The sequence below is a fragment of the Carassius auratus genome, chromosome 8, assembly GCF_003368295.1.
Source record: "Carassius auratus strain Wakin chromosome 8, ASM336829v1, whole genome shotgun sequence".
In the NCBI taxonomy this organism is placed as follows: Eukaryota; Metazoa; Chordata; class Actinopteri; order Cypriniformes; family Cyprinidae; genus Carassius; species Carassius auratus.
The window spans coordinates 9,371,420-9,397,412 of record NC_039250.1 but is presented as its reverse complement, the minus strand read 5'-3'; the positions used below and the strand labels follow the sequence as shown (position 1 = coordinate 9,397,412).

Here is a 25,993-nt window from a genome sequence, read left to right as displayed (position 1 = left end):
TTTTTTTCTGATCCTTTCATATGATTGATTCAGCCGATTCAGCCACAGATGCGCAGGATGGTGATTGGTCGTCGGATGTCCCTTTGGGAAGCAACGACAGACAGCATCAATGGGGATCAGCCATCAGGCGCATTGCCAGCATCCTCTGGACCGATTGTGCTGGAAGTGCGACATTATTCTCCATATTTAGTTTAGAACCTTAGAGGCGAAATTATATAGATTTATTCTAAATTTAAATTGAACTAAGTTATATAAAATAATGTGTACAAAACTTACCATTTTAGGCACCCACAGACGTATTCGTGCTGCGGTTCATCGCTGTGTGAGTTGATAGAGGGGGAGAAGCGCTCATCCTCCTCTGCTGTCGCGCTCTGGAACGAATTATACATTCCAGTTTTTATAATTTTCATTTAGAAGATACAATTCCTGTCGTCGATATAACAGATAGATATAATCTCGGTCGCTCAACCCGTGCATGCCGTCTACATTGCGGTGTGAAGGTATTTAACATCTTGCAGAGGTAAGATTATTTGAACATTGCAATGTCTACACAGCACAGCGTTAAGACTATAAAATATATATCTTAACAAATATATTCCGAGTACCAACAATGATGATTTTCTTTTCCTTCCTGATGAAAATAGATTTACGTAATGGAATCCTAAAAACAATACATCTATTTCTAAAAGCTGTTGCAATCATCACATATATGTGTGAATGGGATTCAGTATTAACCCCAAGATACATTTTACACACTGTGCTCTGACCTCAATTCAGCCTTGATCTTATCTCTACCTCTGAGTCTTGCCCACAGCATCTGTCATTGTTTTGACCAAATGCACTGACATTATTGATTTGATTATTTAAGGTACAACATCTAATTTATTTTATGTTATTTTTCAGTGTCTAACAGTCTAAGCAATGGGAGCTCTAAGCAAACAGCAGTTCTTCCAGGAGCTGGGATCCGGTTGCTTGCTTCCGACTGTTCAGCACGGTCTGGAACAAGTATGGCAGCTGTTACTCATCTGCCTAGTGTGTAGGCTGCTGTGGAGATTGGGTAAGAGGGTTTATACAACACATGACATGTACTGTAATCTTTTAATGCAATTAAAGGAACAGTTCTTCTAAAATAAAAACAAATTACTCTCCCTAATGTCATTACAAACATTTCCTCTTCTCTGTGCCACTTGTGTAAGGGTATAGTGGCCAGCTGTTTAAAGCAACAAAAAGGACAAAAATACTCTTAAAGCAGCAAGTCTGTCATGTACAATGTGCAATATCTCAAGTCTTTTAAGCCATGTGATAGCTCTGTGTGAGGAACATCTTGCTTGACAGCTATGATCACAACCATACGCTCAGATTCGTCTGTAAATAACTCACTTTCTGTTGCATGGAAAGAGAGAAAAAAAACATGACCTTTGAATATCTTCTTATACTGAAGTACAATACAAATAATAGGTAATCAAATTATTCTGTTACAAATTATTTTTAAGCTGTTTTTCCTCTCTCAGGTCTGCCCTCTTTCTTGAAACACTTGAGTACGGTGGCAGGTGGTTTTTATACTCTTTACCTGTTCTTCGAGCTGCACATGGTTTGGGTGGTGCTTCTCAGCCTCCTCTGCTACCTCATCCTCTTCCTGTGCCGCCATTCGAGCAGCCGAGGACCCTTCCTGTCCATCACCATCCTCATCTACCTCCTTCTTGGGTATGAAGATACATCCTGTCTCGCTCATCATTTTTGCATTTTTTCCCAACAGTATTAGGAAGTTTACTTTGAAAATGTAATAGGGTACAGATAACAAGAGATACAGTGTTAAGATTCTGTTCTTTCTGTTTCAGAGAATTGCATATGATGGATACAACAACCTGGCATAAAATGAGAGGTCAGTCTTTGATGCTGTTTTATTACCGGACATCGGTGACCATTAGACCAGGACTGTATAGATGTTTCTTACTGTGATTAAATTTCGAGTAAAATACTTGTTGTGGTCATGTAGGTTCCCAGATGGTAGTGGCCATGAAGGCAGTTTCTATTGCCTTTGATTTGGACAAAGGCATAGTGGAGAAATTTCCCTCTCCAGTGGAGTTTATGGGCTACATTTACTTTGTGGGGACGGTCATCTTTGGGCCCTGGATCAGTTTCAATAGCTACATGGATGCGGTAGAGAGTCGAAAATTTGTGAGTCTCAGATTTTGTTCTAATACAAATAAGAGTTAAAGGGGTTTAAGAGAATCACAGATGCTTCAGCCAGCACTTTACCATGTTTATATGCTCTTTTTCAGAGTGTCTCCTGGTTTCTGAAGTCAGTCTTCAGTTGTGTGAAGAGCCAGCTCTGTCTGGTAATTTCCAACTGTATTGCACCCTATCTCTTTCCCTATTTCATCCCGGTCTTTGGAGACAAGCTGCTCCGCAAGTGAGTATAAGTTTGAGTTGAGTAAAATGATGAAGTTATTCAGTGAGCAATGAAGTGTAAAGTATGGACTTATTCTTCTACGTCTAATATCAGACGTGTTGCTTTACTATCTGTGGTTTTTGACTGATCTGTTTTCATATTATTTCCTCAGCAAGAAACGAAAGATAAGGTATTGTCCTACTTATGTTATTTACATAAATTTGAATCATGGGGGGGGGATACAAATTCATACAAGAATAAAACATACATCTTCTAAATTTACTTGTAAAAAGAATTAAAACAACGAATTCTGCTAGGTTTGAGATTTCTGTATAAAACTTTTATTTTATCTGCTTCTTTCTATTCATAAAATAGAAATTTTTGGATTGAGTTTATTAATGTTTTTTTTATTTTGTATTTCAATACAGGGGCTCTCTTAAAAGGTAGGCAATGCAAAGTGTTAAATCTCAGTGGTTTCATGTCTCTGTGGTTGTCTCTGATCTGTGATAACCTTCAGCTTTGTAATTCTCCTCATCAGGTGGCTACAGGCCTATGAGAACACCTTGTCCTTCCATTTCAGTAATTACTTTGTGAGTTATCTTGGTGAGACGACCAGCACATTGGCAGGTGCTGGTTTCACAGAGGAGAAGGACAATCTTAAGTGGTATGTATAAATGATACCTGGATATCTGGTTAAATAGGCTTAATTTAGTAGGCTCTGAAGTAAAGATGTTTATATTAGTGCAAAACACCTAGAAATTTTATTATAGAGTAAAAGATTCATAAAAAATATCAATAAAATGTTTATTCTGTTAATACAAATGTGTGTGTGGTTGTTATTTCTGATTTGACAGATCCTGGCAGATCCAGAATTAGTCAGTCTCTCATGTCTATCTCTCAAGTGTTATTTTTTAATTCCATTTCTGTTGTTTCAGGGACTTGACAATAGCAAAGCCGCTAAATGTAGAGTTTCCCAGGTCTATGGTTGAAGTGGTGACTTCCTGGAACCTGCCCATGTCCCGCTGGCTCAACACCTGTATGTGTTTGTTTGTGAATTTGTGTCCTTTACTTTCGTATAGTGTTGTATTAGTCTTAATTACACTGAAATTAATAAGATATGTATTATACCTCCCAAAAAAGCATTTTATTTAGAACAGGCTTTTGTGTATTTTCTTTTACTTCCAAATATCTGGGTTAGTCACATTCTCCACCTCATTTGTTTTAGATGTATTCAGGAAGGCTCTCAAATATGGGAGCTTCACAGCTATTATCTTGACATACACAGCAAGCGCCCTGCTACATGTGAGTGCATTTATGGCTTATTGTTCAATTGCCAATATAGTGATTATTTAATTTGAATTGATTGCATTTTTTTTCTCAGGCTTAAATACAATATTATATTTCTGTGCCCACAGGGTCTAAGCTTCCACATTGGGGCAGTATTATTTTCACTAGGCTTCATAACATATATTGAACACGGTGCGTATCTGTTCAGGTATTATGTGTAAATCTAATAATTCAAAAGCATTATGTTTAGCAGTTCAGCTGACTAATGCATCTTTTCACAGTTTTCATTTTCTTTCAGCTTGAATCTTGGTTGTGTGTTTAATGGACTGTTTCTTTATTCTGTGTTTTAGTGCTTAGGAAAAGATTGTCAGTCATTTTAAATGCATGTGTGCTCTCCAAGAGATGCCCATCTGACTGCAAACACAGACATAAAAAGGTTTTGTATGTGTCATTATGGCTGTAGAAGAATATCTATAAAATAAAATAAAAATGTACAAACCCGATTCCAAAAATGTTGGGACACTGTACAAATTGTGAATAGAAACAGAATGCAATGATGTGGAAGTTTCAAATTTCAATATTTTATTCAGAATACAACATAGAGCACATATTAAATGTTTAAACTGAGAAAATTTTAATGTAAAAATAAGTTCATTTTAAATTTCATGGCATCAACACATCTCAAAAAAGTTGGGACAAGGTCATTTTATCACTGTTTGGCATCCCCTCTTCTTTTTATAACAGTTTGCAAACGTCTGGGGACTGAGGAGTTGCTCAAGTTTAGGAATAGGAATGTTGTCCCATTCTTGTCTAATACAGGCTTCTAGTTGCTCAACTGTCTTAGGTCTTCTTTGTCACATCTTCCTCTTTATGATGCACCAAATGTTTTCTATGGGTGAAAGATCTGGACTGCAGGCTGGCCATTTCAGTCCCGGATCCTTCTACGCAGCCATGATGTTGTAATTGATGCAGTTTGTGGTCTGGCATTGTCATGTTGGAAAATGCAAGGTCTTCCCTGAAAGAGACGACGTCTGGATGGGAGCATATGTTGTTCTAGAACTTGGATATACCTTTCAGCATTGATGGTGCCTTTCCAGATGTGTAAGCTGGCCATGCCACACGCACTCATGCAACCCCATACCATCAGAGATGCAGGCTTCTGAACTGAGCGCTGATAACAACTTGGGTTGTCCTTGTACAGTCCGGATGAAATGGCGTCCCAGTTTTCCAAAAAGAACTTCAAATTATGATTCGTCTGACCACAGAACAGTTTTCCACTTTGCCAAAGTCCATTTTAAATGAGCCTTGGCCCAGAGAAAATGCCTGCGCTTCTGGATCATGTTTAGATATGGCTTCTTTTTTGATCTATAGTGTATTAGCCGGCAACGGCGAATGCCACGGTGGATTATGTTCCCCTAAAAAGTGTTTTTGACCCTTGACCCTTAAGCACAGAGATTGTTCCACATTCTCTGAATCTTTGGATGATGTTATGCACTGTAGATGATGATAACTTCAAATTCTTTGCAATTTTTCTCTGAGAAACTCCTTTCTGATATTGCTCCACTATTTTTCGCCACAGCATTGGGAGAATTGGTGATCCTCTGCCCATCTTGACTTCTGAGAGACACTGCCACTCTGAGAAGCTCTTTTTATACCCAATCATGTTGCCAATTGACCTAACAAGTTGCAAATTGGTCCTCCAGCTGTTCCTTATATGTACATTTAACTTTTACGGCCTCTTATTGCTACCTGTCCCAACTTTTTTTGGAATGTGTAGCTCTCGTGAAATCCAAAATGAGACGATATTTGGCATGGCATTTAAAAATGTCTCACTCTCAACATTTGATATGTTATATATATTTTCTAGTGTGAACAAAAAATATATTTTAATGAGATTTGTAAATTATTCCATTCCTTTTTTTTTTACTCACAATTTGTACAGTGTCCCAACGTTTTTGGAATCGGGTTCATAAATGATTAAAAAAAAAACATATTTTGATAAGCTATTGCTATTATTTTACTTGTTCAGTATTTTACTATTTTAAATCTTAGGAAATATTACCATTTTATATTATCATTTCAAATCATTGCAAAGTTTAAAAATTTTACTTTTTTTATATGTATTCTTTTTTTTATTTTTCCTAGGAATTTTGGGTATATTTCATTAATGGGACTTTTAGCATGTTAGCAGTACTACATTTAACATACCTGGGTTCAATTTTTGGCTCCAGCACAGATGACACGGATTCTGATGAGGTACAACTCCCTTTTTCTGAAATCGTATGTCCACTGCCTTCAGTGTAAGTTATTATTTATATTTGTTACATGACTTAAATTATTTTCTTTTGTCTGCAGGATGGCATGGCCAGCCATACCATTGAGAAATGGACACAGCTCAGCTGGACAAGCCACTGGTTGACCTTTGGCCTTTGGGTCCTGTATCGCCTTATTCTATAAACAATGAGACCTACATAGACAAGGAGAGATGGGGAGAGGATAGCAATAACTGTGATTGGATATTTTATGTGGTTTTACTATAGAGGAGCCATGGCCGTTTATGGCATCACTGTGAACTCTGGATGAACATGACTGTGGCCCAGAGTCCTCAAATCCAGAAAAAAAATAACATACAGGTAATATTGATCCACACCATTGGACCACTGGATATCCTGAAGTTTTCTAAACTACTTAAAGTAAAGAAGCATCAAGAGCAATCCTCAATAAGTGTGAACATGTACTTGATATTCATAGCCATTGTTAATGAATTTGTCAAGATTGTGATGACTAATCGATATTGTAGTTGTAGTTGGTTTTGTTTGATGGTTTAGGATAATTACTTTTTAGAAAATTAGAAAATTAGAAAAATAGGTAAATATTCTCAATGCTTTTTTTCAGAAGCTCTAAAGTCAAATTGCAAGAATCAAGTTTGGCACATTTGTTCTGTTTCTTTTCCCCTGTTCCCAAATGGAATGACAACTAATACTCATGCTTATTTACTAAAGCACATATCATTTGTTCATTACAGTTGGCATATATGATAAACATGCCATAAACAGGGGTCACACTCACCAAACTCGTTCCTGGAGGGGCAGTATCCTGCAGAGTTTAGCTCCAACCCTAATCAAGCACACCTGAACAAGTTCTTCTTCTTATGTATACTTGACACTTCCAGGCAGGTGTGTTGAGACAATTTGGAGCTAAACTTTGCATGACACTGGCCCTCCAGGACAGAATTTGGTGAAGCCTGCCATAAAACTTCCTCACAGGGCTCTGAATGAACATATGATAAAGTTGACATCCTCTGTTTTGTATAAATTGTATGAAATAGTGACAGTAATTCTATGGGTGACTTTGAAACCTGTGAGACACTCAAAGTGTTAGTGTTTAGTTGAAGTAGGTTCTTATATTTAACCTTTGCAAAAAATTAATTAACAAGAAATGGAGAAAGTTAAATCATACAGATAATGTGTTTTTGTTTTCAGTGTATTTATTTTAATCTTTGCCATTGTTTGGTTGTAAAAAGTTATTTATCAGATCATCACACTGAATTATATGGATTGTTTTTTTAGTGCCAAACAGAACAATACTCATTAATAGCTGATTAATTACAGGTATGTTCTTTATTACTTTTAATTTATTTACTGTTTAGACATTTAACACGCAACACATTTTCTATTGGATCACCCTTTTGATAATCCATCCGTGTACTTTTATTAGTGAATAGTAAATAAAGAGTTCATATTACACTGATGATTTTGACTACATTATGTATGTCTGACTACCAAACCCTTGATACTAAAACATTCACATTTGTCATTTTCTCCAAAAATTTTCCTCGTCATACATGTGCGCAGCATTTTGTCTTTTACAGTAGGGGGCAGCAGCGAGCAAGCATTTGGACAGCGCAACCTTGCGACAGAAACTGAAGTAAAACACACCACAAATGGGACAACATGGCGATGTCCTCAGGCATGTCACTCTTTTCCCGTTTAACCGGCAGATCTTTAGGGACCGTACTCGGTCAATGCCGTGGAAAAACTCTCACAGCTCGGAGATGGTATATTAGTACCAGTGCAGAAAACAGTGAGTAAACGCATGATTTCCACGCACCACAGTGTTGACTTCAGTCAAACCGGGAGGTCAGAGGAATTGAGATAATATTTCAGGATATAATTTTACGCCAAACATCTTTTTATTAATTATTATCACCTGATGTTGTACGGAATCTTAATAATGTGAAATGCAAAGCATTTCAAAACACAGCATGCGATAGAGAGGCGTGTCTCGGCTGATATGTCAAATGGCACGAGCTAAGAATAAAGGCTCGTGATTGCAGAGCGGGTCATTGTAAATAACAGTGCAAATGTCAATGTTACCTCAGTGCGATACCGCCACATCATCATCATCTTCGTGGTCTCAATGAATTGCCAACGGGAACATTATGTTCTCTCACATCAATACTTAAGAAAGTCGCTGGTTTTCTTTTATCCGTTCCCAAATTACAGTTATTCATGATACCAGAGAAATATCACATACAGCTATTGCTATTTCTGACTGTGGTAGGGGTTAGTTAATAAGGTATCTCCTTCATACAGTTCTAAGCTTTTATATTTGTAAACATTTACAAGAGAGTTGTAATATCTGAGGTCCCTATCCCTCCTGAAACTAGCCAATAGACTACTAGCTACTTAAAATTAATAAATGATTTAATCAGTTATTTCTATCTTTTGCTGTGGTGTATCTGTAGGAAGTATCACTTCACATTTCCAAATTTTTATTTTGCCATTAATTGTAATAATCCAGTAAGATTGTGTCTGACAGCAGCCAGTGCTGCATACAGAGATCTGATCTGATCATCATCCAGTCTGTCTGGAAGAAACAGAACAAACAGAGACAGACTAAATCCAGAAGAACTGTGGCAACATCTCCAAGATGCTTCAAGAAATATTCCTGCAAGCTATCTGAAAAACTATGCACAAATGCATCTAAGGCAAAAGCTGCTTTAAACGCAAAGGATGATCACACTAATTGTTTAATTTAGTTAATAGAAGTTAATTGATAAAGAAAATCTATTTATGACATTATTGTTGACATCATCCTCATTTTACAGCATTTTTACACAAGTGCCTAAAATTTTTAACAGTACTGAAGCTTTGCAGGTTGGTTTCTGAAATGATAGTGAATAATCAGCATATTTATTTAACTTGGTATTTACATGACATGAGCTCTACTTCATGGAATTACTGTGACATTAGTCAAAATAAATGAAAATTGCATGGTTTATTATTTTGGAAACCATTTACAATAAGATCCCATTCGTCAGTGCATTAGCTAACATTAACAAATGAGTAATATATTATTTATAATAAGTCATAATAAACAATAATGTTATGTGTTCTTGCTGCTTTTGTAGTATTAATTTGTGTGCACTGGAAGCATCATTAACAAATTGCTAGTGTATGCAAGCACACTTGATAAAGCTCTTTCTGATTCAGATTTTTATTTATTTATTAATTGTTGATTAATCTTTGGTAAAATAAAATATTAACTAATGTTAACATATACAGCTTTTGGGGAAGTCGTGGCCTAATGGTTAGAGAGTCGGACTCCCAATCGAAAGGTTGTGAGTTCGAGTCTTGGGCCGGCATGAATTGTGGGTGGGGGGAGTGCATGTACAGTTCTCTCTCCACCCTCAATACCATGACTGAGGTACCCTTGAGCAAGGCATCGAACCCCCAACTGCTCCCCGGGCGCCGCAGCATAAATGGCTGCCCACTGCTCTGGGTGTGTGTTCACAGTGTGTGTGTGTGTTTGTTCACTGCTCTGTGTGTGTGCACTTTGGATAGGTTAAATGCAGAGCACGAATTCTGAGTATGGGTCACCATACTTGGCTGAATGTCATGTCACTTTCTTTCACTTGTCATTTTTGATAAAAAAAAATATATATATTCACATTAATATTAACAAATGCTTTAGAAGTATTGTTAATTGTTCATTCACGTTTACTAATGTAGCTAACTAAATTGTAAAGTGTTACTATTATTTTATTATTGTGCAAAACACTGGTTATAACAATCATGTTCTAATATTTTTCCCAAATGTTTTTGGGAAATTTTAAGTAATAGTTTATCAATATAATAACCGCCATTTGTTTATTTATTTATTTATTTATATCAGATTTGCAGTTTAAGCTTGATGAGCGGACAGCCCACAGCAGCCTGGACCTTTATAAGAAGGACACAGGTGTGATCTATCGCATTCTTGGTGTGGACCCCTCTCTTGTGCAGGACACTCCTCTCCGATTCCGGGACTGGGCTGTGGTTCTCGCTGACACCCACATTGACTCTGGACGGCACTACTGGGAGGTGACGGTTAAAAAGTCCCATGAATTCCGGGTGGGTGTGGCCGAGGTGATGACATCACGTGACGAATGCGTGGGCACCAACTCCAGTTCCTGGGTGTTCTCGTATGTCCAGAGGAAGTGGTTTGCTATGACCACTGGCAAGCAGGTCCCAGTGCCGTTGGTGGGGAAACCCGATCGCGTCGGGCTCTTGCTGGACTACGAGGCTGGACGGCTCAGTCTGGTGGACATTCAGAAAGCTGAAGTGGTGTACAAGATAAAAACACAGTTCCGCTCGCCCATCTGTCCTGCGTTTGCACTCTGGGATGGGGAGTTGCTCACACACTCTGGACTGGAGATCCCACCAGGGCTTTAGTGACTCTTGTTCATTCACACATGGATGCTACATGCCTCTTAATGGATAGAGAAAGAGAAGAAGTAGGGGCCTTATAAAAAGGAAGTCAGTGGGAAAATAGCTGTTTTTTACTGCCATTAAGCCAGATTTGAGCAATATTTGTCTGTTCACCTGGTGAAAACATCCTTAGTGTACTATTTGTGATATGCAGACGAACTAATGAATCCATATATGCACGTATAAATACTTGATATGCTTAAAAAGTCATTTCTTATTTTGCATCGGTGCCCAAGTACAGTGTTCAGTGATGTTTTCAATAAAAAGAGCTTCTTCACCAATAATATTCTTTATTTACAGTTTATACATTCACTTTTTCTTGTCTCATTTCATGTCATTCAGTCCATTTTACACTTTTTTCACATTCATATGGAACAAATACACTCCTTTAACTATATGAACTTTTTGTTCTCTCTCCCAAAACTTACAGTTTTGTATCCAGCAATAAAGTGTGTCCACATATCAAGTTTAAATATATTCATTTCTGGGCCAAAACACACCAGATGCTTCCCAAGCAGGTTCAGTTAAATCTTTTGTGCCCTACATTAAAATAATGTATTTTAATTTATATAATACCTTACAGAAAAATGTATAAACAGGCTTTAGAAATTCAAACATTAAAAATAGTACAAATATAAAAATATGTGCTCATAATGTTAAGCCAAAGATTATTAATAACCTAAATGACATGGAAAGCTTTGCCATACAGACAAATGGGCCAAAGTTCACATTATACTGGCTTGCTAACCTCCTAAAGGTAATATGAGGTAATGACATTTCCAGTATGGTTATCTCATAAATAAACAACTTTTTAATGTGCATGCATGCTTTTCTTGACCGATAGCCTGCTAAATTTACTGTTGTACTTTGCTGAAAGAAGCCAAGAAAGTGCTTAGGAAAATTCCAATAGGTTTGAAAGATGGTATTAGCAATTTAATGAATAGTTCTCAAATATTTTCTTAAGAACATCTTCAAGAGCAACATTTCTTAAAATGCCAGCCTTTTATATTTTATGATTGTATACTAGTTTGCTGGTATAAATAGTAGTGAATCTGAAGGAGATTTTGAGAATCCAGCTTCTAGTTACTGGCTAACCTTCCAGTTAAGGATGTGTTTTAACATAAAAATCCTTCTTCAGTGATAAATGTGAAGGGAAAGGAAGCTTCTGCATTTCTAAATTGGTCCAAGCACAAACCAAACTCCTTGAGGACCAGTACCAGAATTTACCTGGATGTACCTGGTGGTTTCATAATCCCACAGCAGACTGAACGGAGGTTTGAGAGACTACAGTAATGACCATCTTAAACCATCAACAGAAGCAGAGCTTTAGGTTTGAAGCACTATCTCGCTCACACCTGTTCAGCATGTCCTTACACAGGCTTTGTCATAAATCTCTCACCCACATGCTTCCCTGAAGTCACGAGACTGAAGTTTGGGATGTTCATGGTAGTTGTCGCTCATACTAAACCCTCCAGAGTCTCCATGCTCTTCAGTTCGTCTGCGTCCATGGTGGAATCGGGACACGTGTCCGCGCTGAGCTCCTCTGGCATTAGTGTGTGTGTGTAAATGCGCTGGTACTCTTGTAGTACCGTGACCACGTCGCTGTGCCCAAACTGCATAGCGTCATCGAGAGGTGTATTCCCCCATCTGAAAAACAGATGCATTTTAATAAAGGAGACAAAAACAGACCAGAAAAAGTGCATGAGTGGGGAGTTCTGCCGTACCTGTCCTTCGCATATGGGTTGACTTTGCAGGTATGTGTTAAAAATTTGACAGCATCCAAGTGCCCTGAAATCAGAGGTTTAGATAAATGAATAAATCATTTGTTAATTTTCACCCAAAAGTGGAATATTGTGATACATTATAATTTAAAATAACTAAATGATAAATAAATGTAATGTATTCCTGTCATGGCAAAGCTAAATTTTTAAAAGCCATTAATGCAGTTCTCAGTTTCACGCGATCATTCAGAAACCAGGATTCTTCAGTGAATAAAAAAATTCAAAAGAACAGCATTTAATTAAAACAGAAATCTTGTGCAACATTATAAATGTCTTTACTGTCACTTTTGAACAATTGAATACGTCCTTGCTAAATAAAAGTATTAACTTCTGACCTTTACAATAGTGTTAATACACACATAAAAAAATCCCAATATAGCCTTATTACCTTCTGCTGAGGCCACATGTAGGGCGGTACGGGTGTCATAGTCAGTCAATTCCATATTAACTGCAGACAGAGCGATTCTGTGAAACAAATTAATATCTTATTGTTGCTCATGACCACTCTCATCTCAAATCTTTGTATTTTTATTTGCAATAAAAGAGAGAAAATTGTACCTCCTGAGAGCTGAAACATCACCACTATAAGCACCAAACATCAGATCCACCACAGACTTGTTCTGTAATATACAGTAAATATAATGATTGATCACAACTCTGAGCTAGCATCTAGCTTTTAGCTTTAATGTGCTAGCACTGTGTGGCTGAAATTGTCTGTGGTCTCACCCTCTCATGGCCTGTCTGTCTGCGAGGGTCTAACTTCTTCGTAAAGTGTCTCAGATTGTCATAGTTGTGGAAGTTAAAGAGGGAGACTAGCTCCTAAAAGACAAGCAAATTCAGTTAATGGTCTCACAGAACAAAATAAACAAACAGAAAGAGAGAGACCAAAGCAAAGCTCATGATAAAGTACCTGGCAGAAGTGGATGCCTCGGATGCTATTGCCAACACGGTCAAGAGCTGGAGACCAGCACATCACCCCCATGATATTAGGAACCACAAGCAGCACGGCACCAGACACCCCAGATTTAGCAGGCAAACCCACCTGAGCAAGGGAAACACAAACAATCACAGTGATTTTATTTAAGCGATTAGCTGGGGTTTAAAGCAAATGACTTAAATAGTTTCATCTAACTGTAAAGTCCACTGTGTCTGTGTACTTCATCACACTGGGGAATTCAGCAAGCAATGTGACTCACGTGAAAGGCAAACTGGCCGGAAAAGTCGTACATGCCACACGAGTGCATGAGACTGAGAGTGTTGCGGACGGCCTCGGCACTGAGCACACGCTCGCCTGTGATTGGACAGATCCCTCCGTTAGCTAACGTGGCTGCCATGACGCTGCCAGACTCACATGTCACCTCAATAGAACACAGCTGGAAAGGAAAGAAAGACATTAAAGAGAAAGTATGATTATTAAAGACAGTTATGTGTCAGAATGACAGTGGATTTACCTGAAAGTAGAAGTCAAGGGCTGCCATCATGTCAACTCCACTGGGAAAACACTACAGAAAAGCAGAGTAGTTGGTGAGAAAGTAATACAAATCCAGTCAATATGCTTATGAAAATGACAGCGACCAAAGAGAGACTCACTCTTTTCTCTTTGAGATAATAGCCAATCGCATAGTTCCTGTCACCGGTCTCTTTCTCTGACTGGAAACTTTAAATATCACCAGACATTTATTATCGCCAGTACATATTAGATAATAAACTGTAGGTTCACCTCTGAGAGAGTGTAATTTGATAGAGATAATGAGGTTGTAATTAAAACTTACGTGGCATTACTGAACCCAACATATTCTCTGCCAGCCATTCTCTTCAGATAATCCATCATCTGACACACAAACAGAAATCAATATTTATAACAAGCAAGATAACAGCAAACTCCTGGGATGGTTCATATGGTGGACATGTTGCAATGTAGTACTCACAAAGTCAAACTTCTCTGCCTTGTTGGAGCCCGGCTGTAACAGAGACAAAAAATGAGAAAGTGAGAGAAGATGACACTTTAGCATAGTTTTAAAACAGAACTCATTTTTATTAATCAACAGTCAATAGATTAGTAAACCTTGATTTAAAACTTTAAAGTGAACTTTTAATTTGACATGATTACAAAGTGCACTATTTAAACGTGTTAAGAAACTAAATGCAGAAAAAGAAGGCTAACCTGGAAGGCTATAGTGGATTCATTCAAAAAATGTAAAAAAAAAAAAAAAAAAAACCTTAATAATAATTTCTGAGGGCTAACCCATAGCTGATGCCAGTCCTAAACAAACTGAATAAATCAACAGACAGACAGAAAGATCCAGAACGAAAGAGTCAGATGAACACATTCAGCATTCACAACATCCACTGTAATATAGTCAATGTACTATAAATGAACTGCATATAAATAAAATTAGCTTCTGTTGGCAAGCAAAAAATAGCCAACAGTGATTCCAGTGACACGGTTTACTTTGGGTCTAATCCAAAGATTCCTATGTAAACAGTAATACTGTGCAGTATTTAGACACTCGGTGGCAGTGTTCAGCACAGAAAAGTGTGGTATGATATGAGATCATAACTGTCTTATTCTACAAAAATGCATTAAGATCTAAAAAAGTTTATGAGTTCATTGAATGCGTCAAGCATGTGAAACCTTATAGAATATTAAAGGAGAGTATATCTTATTTAAAAAAAAAGATCAAATGTGGCCATGATCATGATCACACATGCTTTTCATTGCACGGTTGAAGTGAACATGACAGAACAGAAAGACGACTATAAAGCCAAATGATTCATCATGAACTGCTAGTCCCTAACTGGTGTTAGGGACAAAGTTCCCCACATATTGAGTTTCATACAGTATGTACTAAGGTGTGATGTTAAGGTGACCAGTTCCACAAGGTCCAAAAGGGAGTCCCATGTGCAAAGGTCAGCGCAATGCGATCACAGCTTTGAGATGTCTTAGTCTTAAAAAGTACTCATGCGTGTCTGTGCTCACTATGTTGCATAACATATTTAAGGGCACAGGTCAAACAAGAAACGTTTACACTTTTGAACTTTAAATAAAAGTAAAGAGTCCCATAATTATACATGTAATTAGGTATTTTTTTTATATCAGTTCATTTAAACCACTGAAATCTTTTACATTTCCATTGCAGTCTTAGACCTGCAGGTAATTTTGAACATGCAGAAAATCGGACCCTATTTAAACATACTCAAAGGCGTATTTCTCAGCACATCTTCTGATTGGCTGTTTAGATACACCTCTTGACCACTAGCTGCTCTTATTATGTTATTTATAAAAAGACCACCCACTCCCCTCATTACACACAAACACACAACGTTTTAAAACCAGGTCAATAGGAAAGGACAGAAATATAATTTTGTCCAATTAAATGTAATTTGTCTATTACAGCTATAATTTCTGATATTAATGCAGCACATCAGTGCTGCTGAATTTAGAGTAGCTATTCAAGGATATTAAACTAAAATAAAAATGTATGTGTCATGGCTGCTAAGGCTAGATTTTTCAGTTAGTATTGTGAGGTATATTCTTACCTTTAGGAGGGAGCTGATTACAATGGCTCCTGCATTTACCATGGGATTATGGGGTTTATCTGGGAAACAAAAAAGTTTAGTATCGTTTTAAGTGTCCAAATACTATTTGAGACCACTTTATATGGCCGTTTTTTTTAGTGATGGCATCAACATGAGAAATAAAACAGATTGTGATGGATTCTCACCTTCTTCATCTAAATAGAGTTTGTTGAATTTGAGGCCACTTGGTTCCTTCCCCACATATCTGTGCACAAGTTCAGTGCCATTCTCGTGCACAGCCAGCGCATACTCCAGTGGCTTCACACATGACTGCAGACAGAATGGCATATCTGTGTCTCCTATAGCATGCCTTTGTAAAGAGGAAGAGATCAAATTTAAGATACAGTGAGTGAGAGGGGCAAGGGCAAAAAAACAATATCACTATCATTTACTGTCAATAAAAATCAGAAAGCATCATATGTGAGTGAAATTTGGGTTAGGCAGATTAATAAAACTCTATGTTGAACTACATAATATATGTTAATATGTTGATACATCTGTGCTCTTTAAAAATGCAAAGGAAAAAAATAATTATATTGTTGTCGAGAGAAAAAAAATCATTAAAATAACTATGATATTTAAAAGCAATATTATTAATAAGAGCAATACTGTAAAATATTGATTTAATACATTGGCGTTCAAAAGTTTGTGGCTGGTAAGATTTTGAAATATTTTTGAAAGACGTCTCTTATGCTCACCAAGACTGCGTTTATTTGATCAAAAATACAGTAAAACAGTAATATTGTGAAATATTTAGTGATGGGCAACGAATAATCACATCCAAAATAAAGGTTTTTGTTTGTATAAAATATGTGGGTGTTGTCACGCCCCCGGGCTGATCTGTCTGTTTTTCCCCATAGTGTGTGTTGTTTACACTTACCATGTGCTTCTGTGTCACCGTGGTGCCCGTCTCCGCCCTCTTGTTTCATTATTATCTTGTTATTGGTCACCATCACCTGCTCTGCATTATGATAATCACTCCTTCTCTATTTAGTCTCCTCATGTGTGCTGTCTGTTGTCAGATCGTCGAGTTGTTTTCGTCCATGTCTCAACTTTATCCACATCTCTTGTTTAGCCTACACAGAGATCGTGCCCGTTTTGTTTTCATCCTCTAGTTTGTTTGTTTTTTCCCACTTCCTCCTGCTTTCAGGCAGCGCTACTCTCCAACCTTCCGTGTTAGAGCTCACCGATCGCTGTCACTCCTCTTCTTCGCCGCGCCACAGCGCGCCACCAGTTCCCCGCCTCAACAGCGCCCCCGCCTCCCTGTCAGTTTGTCCGGGCATTGCATCAGAGGATTTCCTAGTGGAATTCGTCCAGGAGGCTCTTTTGGATCTGCTCCAGACTGCCCTGTTCCTGGATAGTTTTTTGTTAATTCTCATTTTTATTTTTTTTTTCTCTGTCCTTTGGAATTAAGCCATCTAATAAACTGACCTTTTGAGCACCTGCAACTGAGTCCCAGTCTCGCCCCCTGACAGAACGATCTGACCACCATGGACTCAGCAGGTGCAGATCCCCTCAGATCAGCCGTCACCCAGCAGGGCATTCTCCTGGGCCAACATGCCTCCCAGCTAACGTCCACATCGCGGGAGGTTGAGTTCCTTAATGCCAAGTTGTCGGAGCTGACTGCCCAGCTCCAGGAACTTCAGAGACAGACACCTGCAAGATCGGAGGACCCCACTAGCCTTTCCTCTACCCGTCATGATCCTGAGCCTCATGCCAACAACCCACCTCCCTATGATGGGAACCCTAACTCCTGCAGAGCCTTCCTGTCTCAGTGCTCCCTAGTCTTCGCCCTCCAGCCCCGCCGATATGCCCAGGAAGAGACTAAGGTGGCTTATGTTCTAACCCTCCTCACAGGCAGAGCCCGTGACTGGGGAACTTCAGTGTGGGAGGCCCGGGCTCCCTTTTGTGCCTCGTTTGGGGCTTTTCGACAGGAGATGGTCAAATTATTCGACCGTTCTGCTCGGGGTGATGAAGCAGCGGCCCAGCTGGCACGGCTACAGCAAGGAGGCCGCTCAGTGACCGAGTATGCCATTGAATTCAAGACCTTAGCAGCGGCCTGTGACTGGAATGAGGGGGCTTGCAGAGCTGTGTTTCGTGCTGGACTAGACGAGGAGATCCAAGACAAGATCGCCACCCAAGAGCTTCCACGCAGTTTCGATGATCTGGTCGACCTGGCCCTCCGTGTTGAGAACCGCCTTCGCCTTCGTCACCAACAACTGACTGCTCGCACTTCTTGGAGGGTGGGTGAAATGACCAGCGAATCCACCCCGGTCCTGCCTCTGCCATCTCCTGCTGACCCTGAACCCATGCAGGTGGGACGACTGCGTCTTACTTCCCAGCAGAAGCAAGAGAGACTCACCCGGGGCTTATGTCTCTACTGTGGGAGGGCCGGACACTTCGTTGGAAAATGCCCGCTAAAAGCCAAGGCCCATCAGTAGCCAGGGGGATTCTGGTGGGCACATCTCCGCTTAATTTCCCCCACTCCTCCCGCACACTACTTCCCGTGGGTGTCCAGTTCGGAGGTTCTCGTCACTCCTGTTCGGCCCTGGTGGATTCTGGGGCTGGTGGTAGTTTCCTGGACACGGCACTGGCCAAGCAGTGGGGAATTCCCGCCATTCCCCTCTCTACTCCTATCTCTGTTCGGTCTCTGGATGATTCCCCTATCACTACCATCACTCACCTCACCCCTCCTGTAAGTCTTATCGTTTCTGGCAATCACCATGAGATAACCGAGCTGTACCTTCTTGATTCCCCGAGTGCCCCCGTGGTTCTGGGACACCCGTGGTTGGTGCAGCACGGTCCTCATGTGGATTGGGCCAGAAACTCAGTCTTGTCTTGGAAACAGTCTTGTCTTGAGTCTTGTTTGGGTTCTGCCTCTTTTCCTGGTTTTGTGTTTCCTGTTGTGCAGGTGGATGATGCTGATCTGTCCGGGGTGCCGGAGGAGTACTGCGATCTGCGGCAGGTCTTCAGCAAGTCCCGGGCTGTGTCCCTGCCTCCTCACCGGCCTTATGATTGTGCCATCAACCTCCTCCCAGGCACTTCTCCGCCCAGGGGTCGGTTATATTCCCTGTCTGGTCCAGAAAGAGAGGCTATGGACAAATATATTCGTGAGTCCCTTGATGCCGGTCTCATCCGTCCCTCCTCGTCTCCTGCTGGCGCAGGGTTTTTCTTTCTTAAGAAGAAGGACGGCTCCTTGCGCCCTTGTATTGATTACAGAGGTTTGAATGACATTACCATTAAAAATAGGTACCCCCTGCCCTTAATGTCATCTGCCTTTGAACTTTTGCAGGGAGCCAAGGTCTTCAGTAAGTTGGACCTCCGTAATGCTTATCACCTGGTTCGGATTCGAGAGGGGGATGAGTGGAAGACAGCATTCAACACTCCTTCGGGACATTATGAGTACCGGGTGCTACCCTTTGGCCTGACAAATGCCCCAGCTGTCTTCCAGGCCCTGGTTAATGACGTGTTGCGAGACATGGTTAACAAGTTTGTCTTTGTGTACCTAGATGACATTCTTATTTTCTCTCCTTCACTTCAGGTACACACCCAACACGTGCGCCAGGTGCTACAACGGCTGCTGGAGAACCAGCTATATGTTAAAGCGGAGAAGTGCGTTTTCCACTCCAAGTCAGTTCCCTTCCTGGGCTATATCATTTCGGCGGAGGGAATCAAAGCTGATCCCGCTAAGGTAAGGGCCGTAGCCGAGTGGCCACCTCCAGACTCACGAAAGGCACTGCAGCGGTTTCTGGGATTTGCCAACTTCTACAGGCGCTTCATCAGAAACTTTAGTCAGGTTGCTGCACCCTTGACAGCTCTTACTTCCACTAAGGTACCGTTTAGGTGGAATTTGAAGGCTCAGGAGGCCTTTAATGACCTAAAGTCCCGATTCATTTCTGCTCCTGTTCTTTCATTTCCAGACCCTGAACGCCAGTTTATTGTGGAGGTGGATGCTTCTGAGATTGGAGTAGGTGCGGTCCTTTCTCAGAGATCCCCCAGAGATGGGAAGGTACATCCCTGTGCCTACTACTCTCACCGCCTGAGCCCAGCAGAACGGAATTATGACGTAGGGAACCGGGAACTGTTGGCGGTCAGGCTAGCCTTGGGTGAGTGGCGTCACTGGTTGGAGGGGTCAGCACAGCCCTTCTTGGTTTGGACGGACCATAAGAACTTGGAATATGTCCGTTCGGCCAAGAGGGTGAGTTCACGCCAGGCCCGATGGGCACTCTTCTTTGGCCGGTTCAACTTCTCTCTCTCGTATCGCCCAGGCTCCAAAAATATAAAACCTGATGCCCTCTCCCGTCTTTACAGAGATACAAAAGGAACCAGTGTATCTACTGAAACAATTATCCCTAAAGAGATTGTGGTAGGGTCCCTCTCCTGGGACGTGGAGAGGAGAGTGCTGGAAGCCATACGAGAGAGAGAGGTGCCGAGGGAGTGCCCAGAGGGTAGACTTTTCGTGCCGGATGGGCTGCGCCCTGAAGTCCTCCAGTGGGGGCATTCATCCAAGTTAGTCTGTCATCCTGGGGTTCGGAGATCTCTGGCTGCCATCCGCCAGCGATTTTGGTGGCCATCCATGGCCCAGGACGTCAGGCAGTTTGTGTTTGCCTGCCCAATTTGCGCCCAGAACAAGAGTTCTAATCAGCCTCCTGTTGGTCTGCTACAGCCCTTACCCATCCCCTCCCGCCCCTGGTCACACATAGCCCTTGACTTTGTCACTGGTCTTCCACCATCGAGGGGTAACACCGTAGTATTGACGGTGGTTGATCGCTTCTCTAAAGCGGCCCATTTCATCCCCCTTCCCAAACTGCCTTCAGCTAAGGAGACCGCTCAAGTGGTGGTTGACCACATCTTCCGGATTCATGGCCTTCCGGTGGACGTGGTTTCTGATAGGGGGCCACAGTTTGTCTCCCGATTCTGGAAGGAGTTCTGTCGACAGATCGGGGCCTCTACGAGTCTGTCGTCAGGTTTTCACCCTCAGACCAATGGGCAGTCCGAGCGGGCAAACCAGGTTTTGGAACAAGCTCTCCGCTGCCTGACGTCCCATAATCCGAGTTCTTGGAGCCAACAGTTATCCTGGATTGAATATGCCCATAACTCCTTGCCAGTGGCGGCCACAGGTATGTCTCCATTCCAGTGCTCCATTGGTTTTCAACCTCCTATGTTCCCCTCACAGGAACCCGATGCTGCTGTTCCGTCTGCCTTAGCCTTCGTCCGCAGGTGTCGCCGCACCTGGAGGAGGGCTGAGGAAACCTTGGCTCGGGTTTCCAGACGAACCAAAGCAGCGGCTGACCGTCACCGTATTCCTGCTCCCCGCTACGTATGTGGTCAGAGAGTATGGCTGTCTACCAAGGACCTTCCTCTCCGGGTGGCTTCTCGCAAGTTAGCCCCCAGGTTCATGGGGCCATATCAGATCACCAAGGTATTGAGTCCGGTGGCGGTAAAGCTCAAGTTACCTCCCATACTTGGTCGGGTACACCCAGTCTTTCATGTTTCTCGGGTCAAACCTGTGTTTCATTCTCGCCTTAACCCATCTGCTACTAACCCTCCCCCTCCCCGTCTAGTGGATGGTTCCCCAGCCTTCACTGTCAGGAGGTTGCTGGATGTCAGACGTCGTGGTCGGGGATTTCAGTATCTGGTGGACTGGGAGGGATATGGTCCGGATGAGAGGAGTTGGGTCCCGGCTCGGGATATTCTGGATCGGTCGCTGATCGAGGACTTCAACCGGCAGCGTGGTGGTACCTTCCCTGGAGCGCCAGGGGGCGCTCCTGGGGAGGGGGGTAATGTCACGCCCCCGGGCTGATCTGTCTGTTTTTCCCCATAGTGTGTGTTGTTTACACTTACCATGTGCTTCTGTGTCACCGTGGTGCCCGTCTCCGCCCTCTTGTTTCATTATTATCTTGTTATTGGTCACCATCACCTGCTCTGCATTATGATAATCACTCCTTCTCTATTTAGTCTCCTCATGTGTGCTGTCTGTTGTCAGATCGTCGAGTTGTTTTCGTCCATGTCTCAACTTTATCCACATCTCTTGTTTAGCCTACACAGAGATCGTGCCCGTTTTGTTTTCATCCTCTAGTTTGTTTGTTTTTTCCCACTTCCTCCTGCTTTCAGGCAGCGCTACTCTCCAACCTTCCGTGTTAGAGCTCACCGATCGCTGTCACTCCTCTTCTTCGCCGCGCCACAGCGCGCCACCAGTTCCCCGCCTCAACAGCGCCCCCGCCTCCCTGTCAGTTTGTCCGGGCATTGCATCAGAGGATTTCCTAGTGGAATTCGTCCAGGAGGCTCTTTTGGATCTGCTCCAGACTGCCCTGTTCCTGGATAGTTTTTTGTTAATTCTCATTTTTATTTTTTTTTTCTCTGTCCTTTGGAATTAAGCCATCTAATAAACTGACCTTTTGAGCACCTGCAACTGAGTCCCAGTCTCGCCCCCTGACAGGTGTACTGTGTATATATATATATATATATATATATATATATATATATATATATATATATATACACACAAAGACACAATTACAGTATGTATTTACATGTCTATATTCATTTAATTTATATTATATACAACTATATTTAATATATAAACATAACATATACGTATATAGTAAATATACACAGTACACACAAAAATATTACATATACAAAAAATATTTTGGATGTGATTAATCGTGATTCATCATTGCCCAGCAGCACTAGAAATATTATTACAATTTTAAACAACTTTTTTAAATAAAATATATTTTACAACGTCATTTATTACTGTGATGGCAAAGCGGAGATTTTAAAAAGCCTTTACTCCAGTCTTCAGTCATTCCAATATGCTAATTTGATGCTCAAGTAAAATGTGCTGCTTAATATTTTTGTAGAATTTTTATATTCTCATAATGATGTTGTTTTGATTAATTAAGATCATAATATTTGAATAATATTTCAATATTATTATAATATTTCAATTGTGAATTGTTTGTACAGGTGGACCAAAAAATTTATTCTGGTCTTGACCCTTTTCTCAAAAAAGTATATTTTACCTCTGACCATCCACTGTGCACAGAGAAACTCCCCACAGGTCCGGACTGAACTTAGCTAACTGAGGGATGTAGTTTGCAACCTGCGCAAATAGACACATTGACAAATATAGAGATGAGAAGTTGATAAATATTTTTTGTAAAGGTTATTCAGAAACAGCGATAAGGAAAATCAATGTCTTACTTTCCCTTCTTTCTGAGCCTGTGCATTATAATACAGATGGTTTATGAGGGAGGTAAAGGACTCAAAGTCTGGAATGATGAACTTCCTTTGGAAAGCTTGAGTCAGTAGGACTATGTTACTGCCAACACATCTAGAAACAGAAACACACAGATGCCCATGTGACACAACTGTGACTTCACAGCCACCCGTGATCTGTAATGTGCTAAGAGAGTTTTACATGGCTGAAAATGATATTTGATCCATGTTTATTAACACCGACTGAGCTGGTTCAACTTGAGCGGTGCCTCACAGGATTAACAAACACGTTAACGCTGCGTAAAATGGCTTAGCTTCACACATGCTCCAGCAGAACGCATGTACAATCACATACAAACACAACAGGTGGCAAGCTGTATTTACCTCTGCTGGGGAACAGAAAGTCAGGTCATAAATTTGTAAATGTGATGGTGTGTATGTGTGCATGAAGAACTGACTGCTTGTATTTCCAGACTTCCAGGAACATTGAGATATCATTCACCAGTAAGGGGCACGAGTGCGTGCATATAGCATAACAGCTGCAGGTCATAAACTATAAGTGACGCCACAGCAAACACACATACTCTCTTATGCTTTTCATTGCTGAGTCAATTTTCTACTCACTTTCTGAACAGTTCCTGGTCCATCATTGGCCGTTCCAGCAGACTCTTGAATAGCCTGGTGGATTTGCCGCATGCAGTCTCTCAACCGGGGGTCAGAGGTCAGCAAGCCTGTGCTTTTGAGTGCCTGAGAAAAACAAGAACCCATATTGCAATATTATTCATATTTCAAATAATTAATTATTAAATTGTCCAGTGAATAATTATTAATTATTTTTATTTTCTAATAAATTTTAGTACACATTTAGAGATGAACTACTAGTTATGATAAACTATATAACATGAGAAAAAAAAAAACATTTTAAGTTTATTTACAGAGCTGCTCAGAAGTTTGGAGTGATATACTGTATAGCTGTTAGTATATATATATATATATATATATATATATATATATAAAGGAAATGCAGAGAATTATGATGTGTCCCTTATACATTTTTAATGATTGAGACAAAGTTCTTACAGTACTTTGCAACAGTGTTTACATTAGTCAACTGAAAGAGCTCACCATCAATCATTTGGTAGGAACATGTTTTTCTTCAGTCAATAATATATAGCCGTTCAGCTGTTAAATTGCAGCTATGGTGGAGATGACCATCATATATAGACAAAACAAGCCCATGCACATAAATTATAGCAATAAACTTCTTAAGACTTTAATGGGTGTATATTTCTGGGTGGCATGTGTACCGAAGTACACACACACTGAAGGTGCAGTACTATGTTTGGAAATACAGAGATTAATGTTTTACCTTGGTTAAAAGAGTCCATAATTTTATGTATTGCTCCCTGTAAAATAAACATCCAAATATAGATCCGCACGTTTAGGAATAGGTACATTTATTTTGGGCTTGCCACTTGGCCCACACATGAAGCCTATTTATAGTACCATTATATAACACCAAATATTTATGACTATAAGTTAATGTGTAAGAATAGAGGCGTCTAATATTTTGAATAATACTAAATGGAAAGAATGAAGGTATACATGGTGTTTATAGCATGTACTAAATCCCCTTTTCCTCTCACTACAGTGCATGCTGACTAAACCACACACACGTCACAATGGCATCAGCACTCTGTGAATATAAGTGCAACTCACAGCCAGGAAACGCTTCACTGAGATTTTCTCTTCTCCTTGGGTGATAGTGTAGAACAACAGGTCCTCCAACCCAGCAACCACCTTATTGTTGCTTAAAACACAAAAAAAATACAGAAAACATGTTTTACCCAACACATTTCATTTTAGAAAGATATTAACCCCTCTATAATAAAATTTGAAAAGCCCTTTATTATCTCCGTGGCCAGCAGGTAACGCCTCTCTGAGGATTTACCTGTACGTCGCGGCGTCCGTCTCTGTGATCACGTGCTGATGGCGCGGATGCTGGCCTGGAGATGCGCTCGTGTGCAGCAGCCGAGCAGGTGAATGTCTTTTGTCCAAAATTCCCGCAACTCTCTCCCATTTTCCAGCATTCTTAATGAGTAAAATACCAGCTCTGGACGCCCGTAGGGTCTTAACACAATGCATAATCAACGCCCAATGTTTGTATTTGTAAATCAGCGACCTGTGAGAGCTCTAACCCAGTGTGAATAAGCTGCGCGTGTCTTATGCTTATGAATCGCGTCCTTTCTATCGAGTGCCTGATCGTCCCACGAGGCATGGGGAGTGACTTCTGTTGACAAATTTAGCCGGTAACCGAGGAATCATAGGCAGGTGAGGACACGCCCCCGTGTGGATGTTAGGGGCGTGATGGTGAGAGAAAAAAAGGAGAGGGATAATTGGTGGATCCCAGAACAGACGTATATGGCTCAATTATGCAACCTAGGATAGACTTACTGAGCTTGGACCTTTAGCTGCTTAAAAGTTTTTGATACAAAAGCAGACATAATAATTTCCCATTTAATCCCACCAGTAATATTTGAACCAAATTTTACCTTTTGAGCTTTGAACTTTGCCTTTTTTTGAGCTTTGAAGTAAATAAAGAAAGAAAGAAAGACCATTTGTGACCATTGGGAAATCATTATGAATTAGTAACTGATTGATTCACATCAGTTACCATTCAGTATTTAAAATTGTGTGTTTATTTTATAAATATAAAAATAAATAATATACTAAATAAAAATACATTTCATTTGTATTATAAACCCCCTTTTTTCACAAAAGTTTTTTAGAAAATAGGATAAAATTAATTAACTTGCAGTCATTTATATAAATGTGTAATTACAATTGAATATAGGTAAATAAGTATAAATATAAATATAAGTGCTACACTTTTTACATCTTATTGCTGTAATAAACACTGCAAGGATGGACCTTGAATATACTGAAAGCAATAGGTACCTGGTACCTGATTACATTGA

At 40.4% G+C, this 25,993-nt stretch overlaps 2 protein-coding genes and 1 pseudogene across 2 annotated transcripts; 2 read left to right on the top strand and 1 right to left on the bottom strand.

The window, feature by feature from the left end:
• Positions 1-77: 77 nt before the first annotated feature.
• On the top strand, positions 78-7,425 carry porcn (porcupine O-acyltransferase). Its single transcript, XM_026269573.1, has 15 exons — positions 78-520; positions 904-1,057; positions 1,512-1,704; positions 1,839-1,882; positions 1,997-2,178; positions 2,283-2,413; positions 2,565-2,582; positions 2,821-2,835; positions 2,931-3,056; positions 3,328-3,428; positions 3,618-3,694; positions 3,808-3,871; positions 4,030-4,115; positions 5,825-5,935; positions 6,035-7,425. Exons 2-15 carry the CDS (start codon positions 922-924, stop codon positions 6,134-6,136), a joined length of 1,386 nt encoding a protein of 461 aa, XP_026125358.1. The 5' UTR covers positions 78-520; positions 904-921; the 3' UTR covers positions 6,137-7,425.
• A 135-nt stretch (positions 7,426-7,560) lies between these two features.
• Positions 7,561-10,712, top strand: LOC113107222 (SPRY domain-containing protein 4-like). Its single transcript, XM_026269574.1, has 2 exons — positions 7,561-7,762; positions 9,857-10,712. The coding sequence occupies exons 1-2, from the start codon at positions 7,633-7,635 to the stop codon at positions 10,393-10,395; spliced, it is 669 nt and encodes a 222-aa protein (XP_026125359.1). The 5' UTR covers positions 7,561-7,632; the 3' UTR covers positions 10,396-10,712.
• LOC113107220 (glutaminase kidney isoform, mitochondrial-like) lies at positions 10,705-25,315 on the bottom strand (annotated as a pseudogene).
• Between the last annotated feature and the right edge of the window lie 678 nt (positions 25,316-25,993).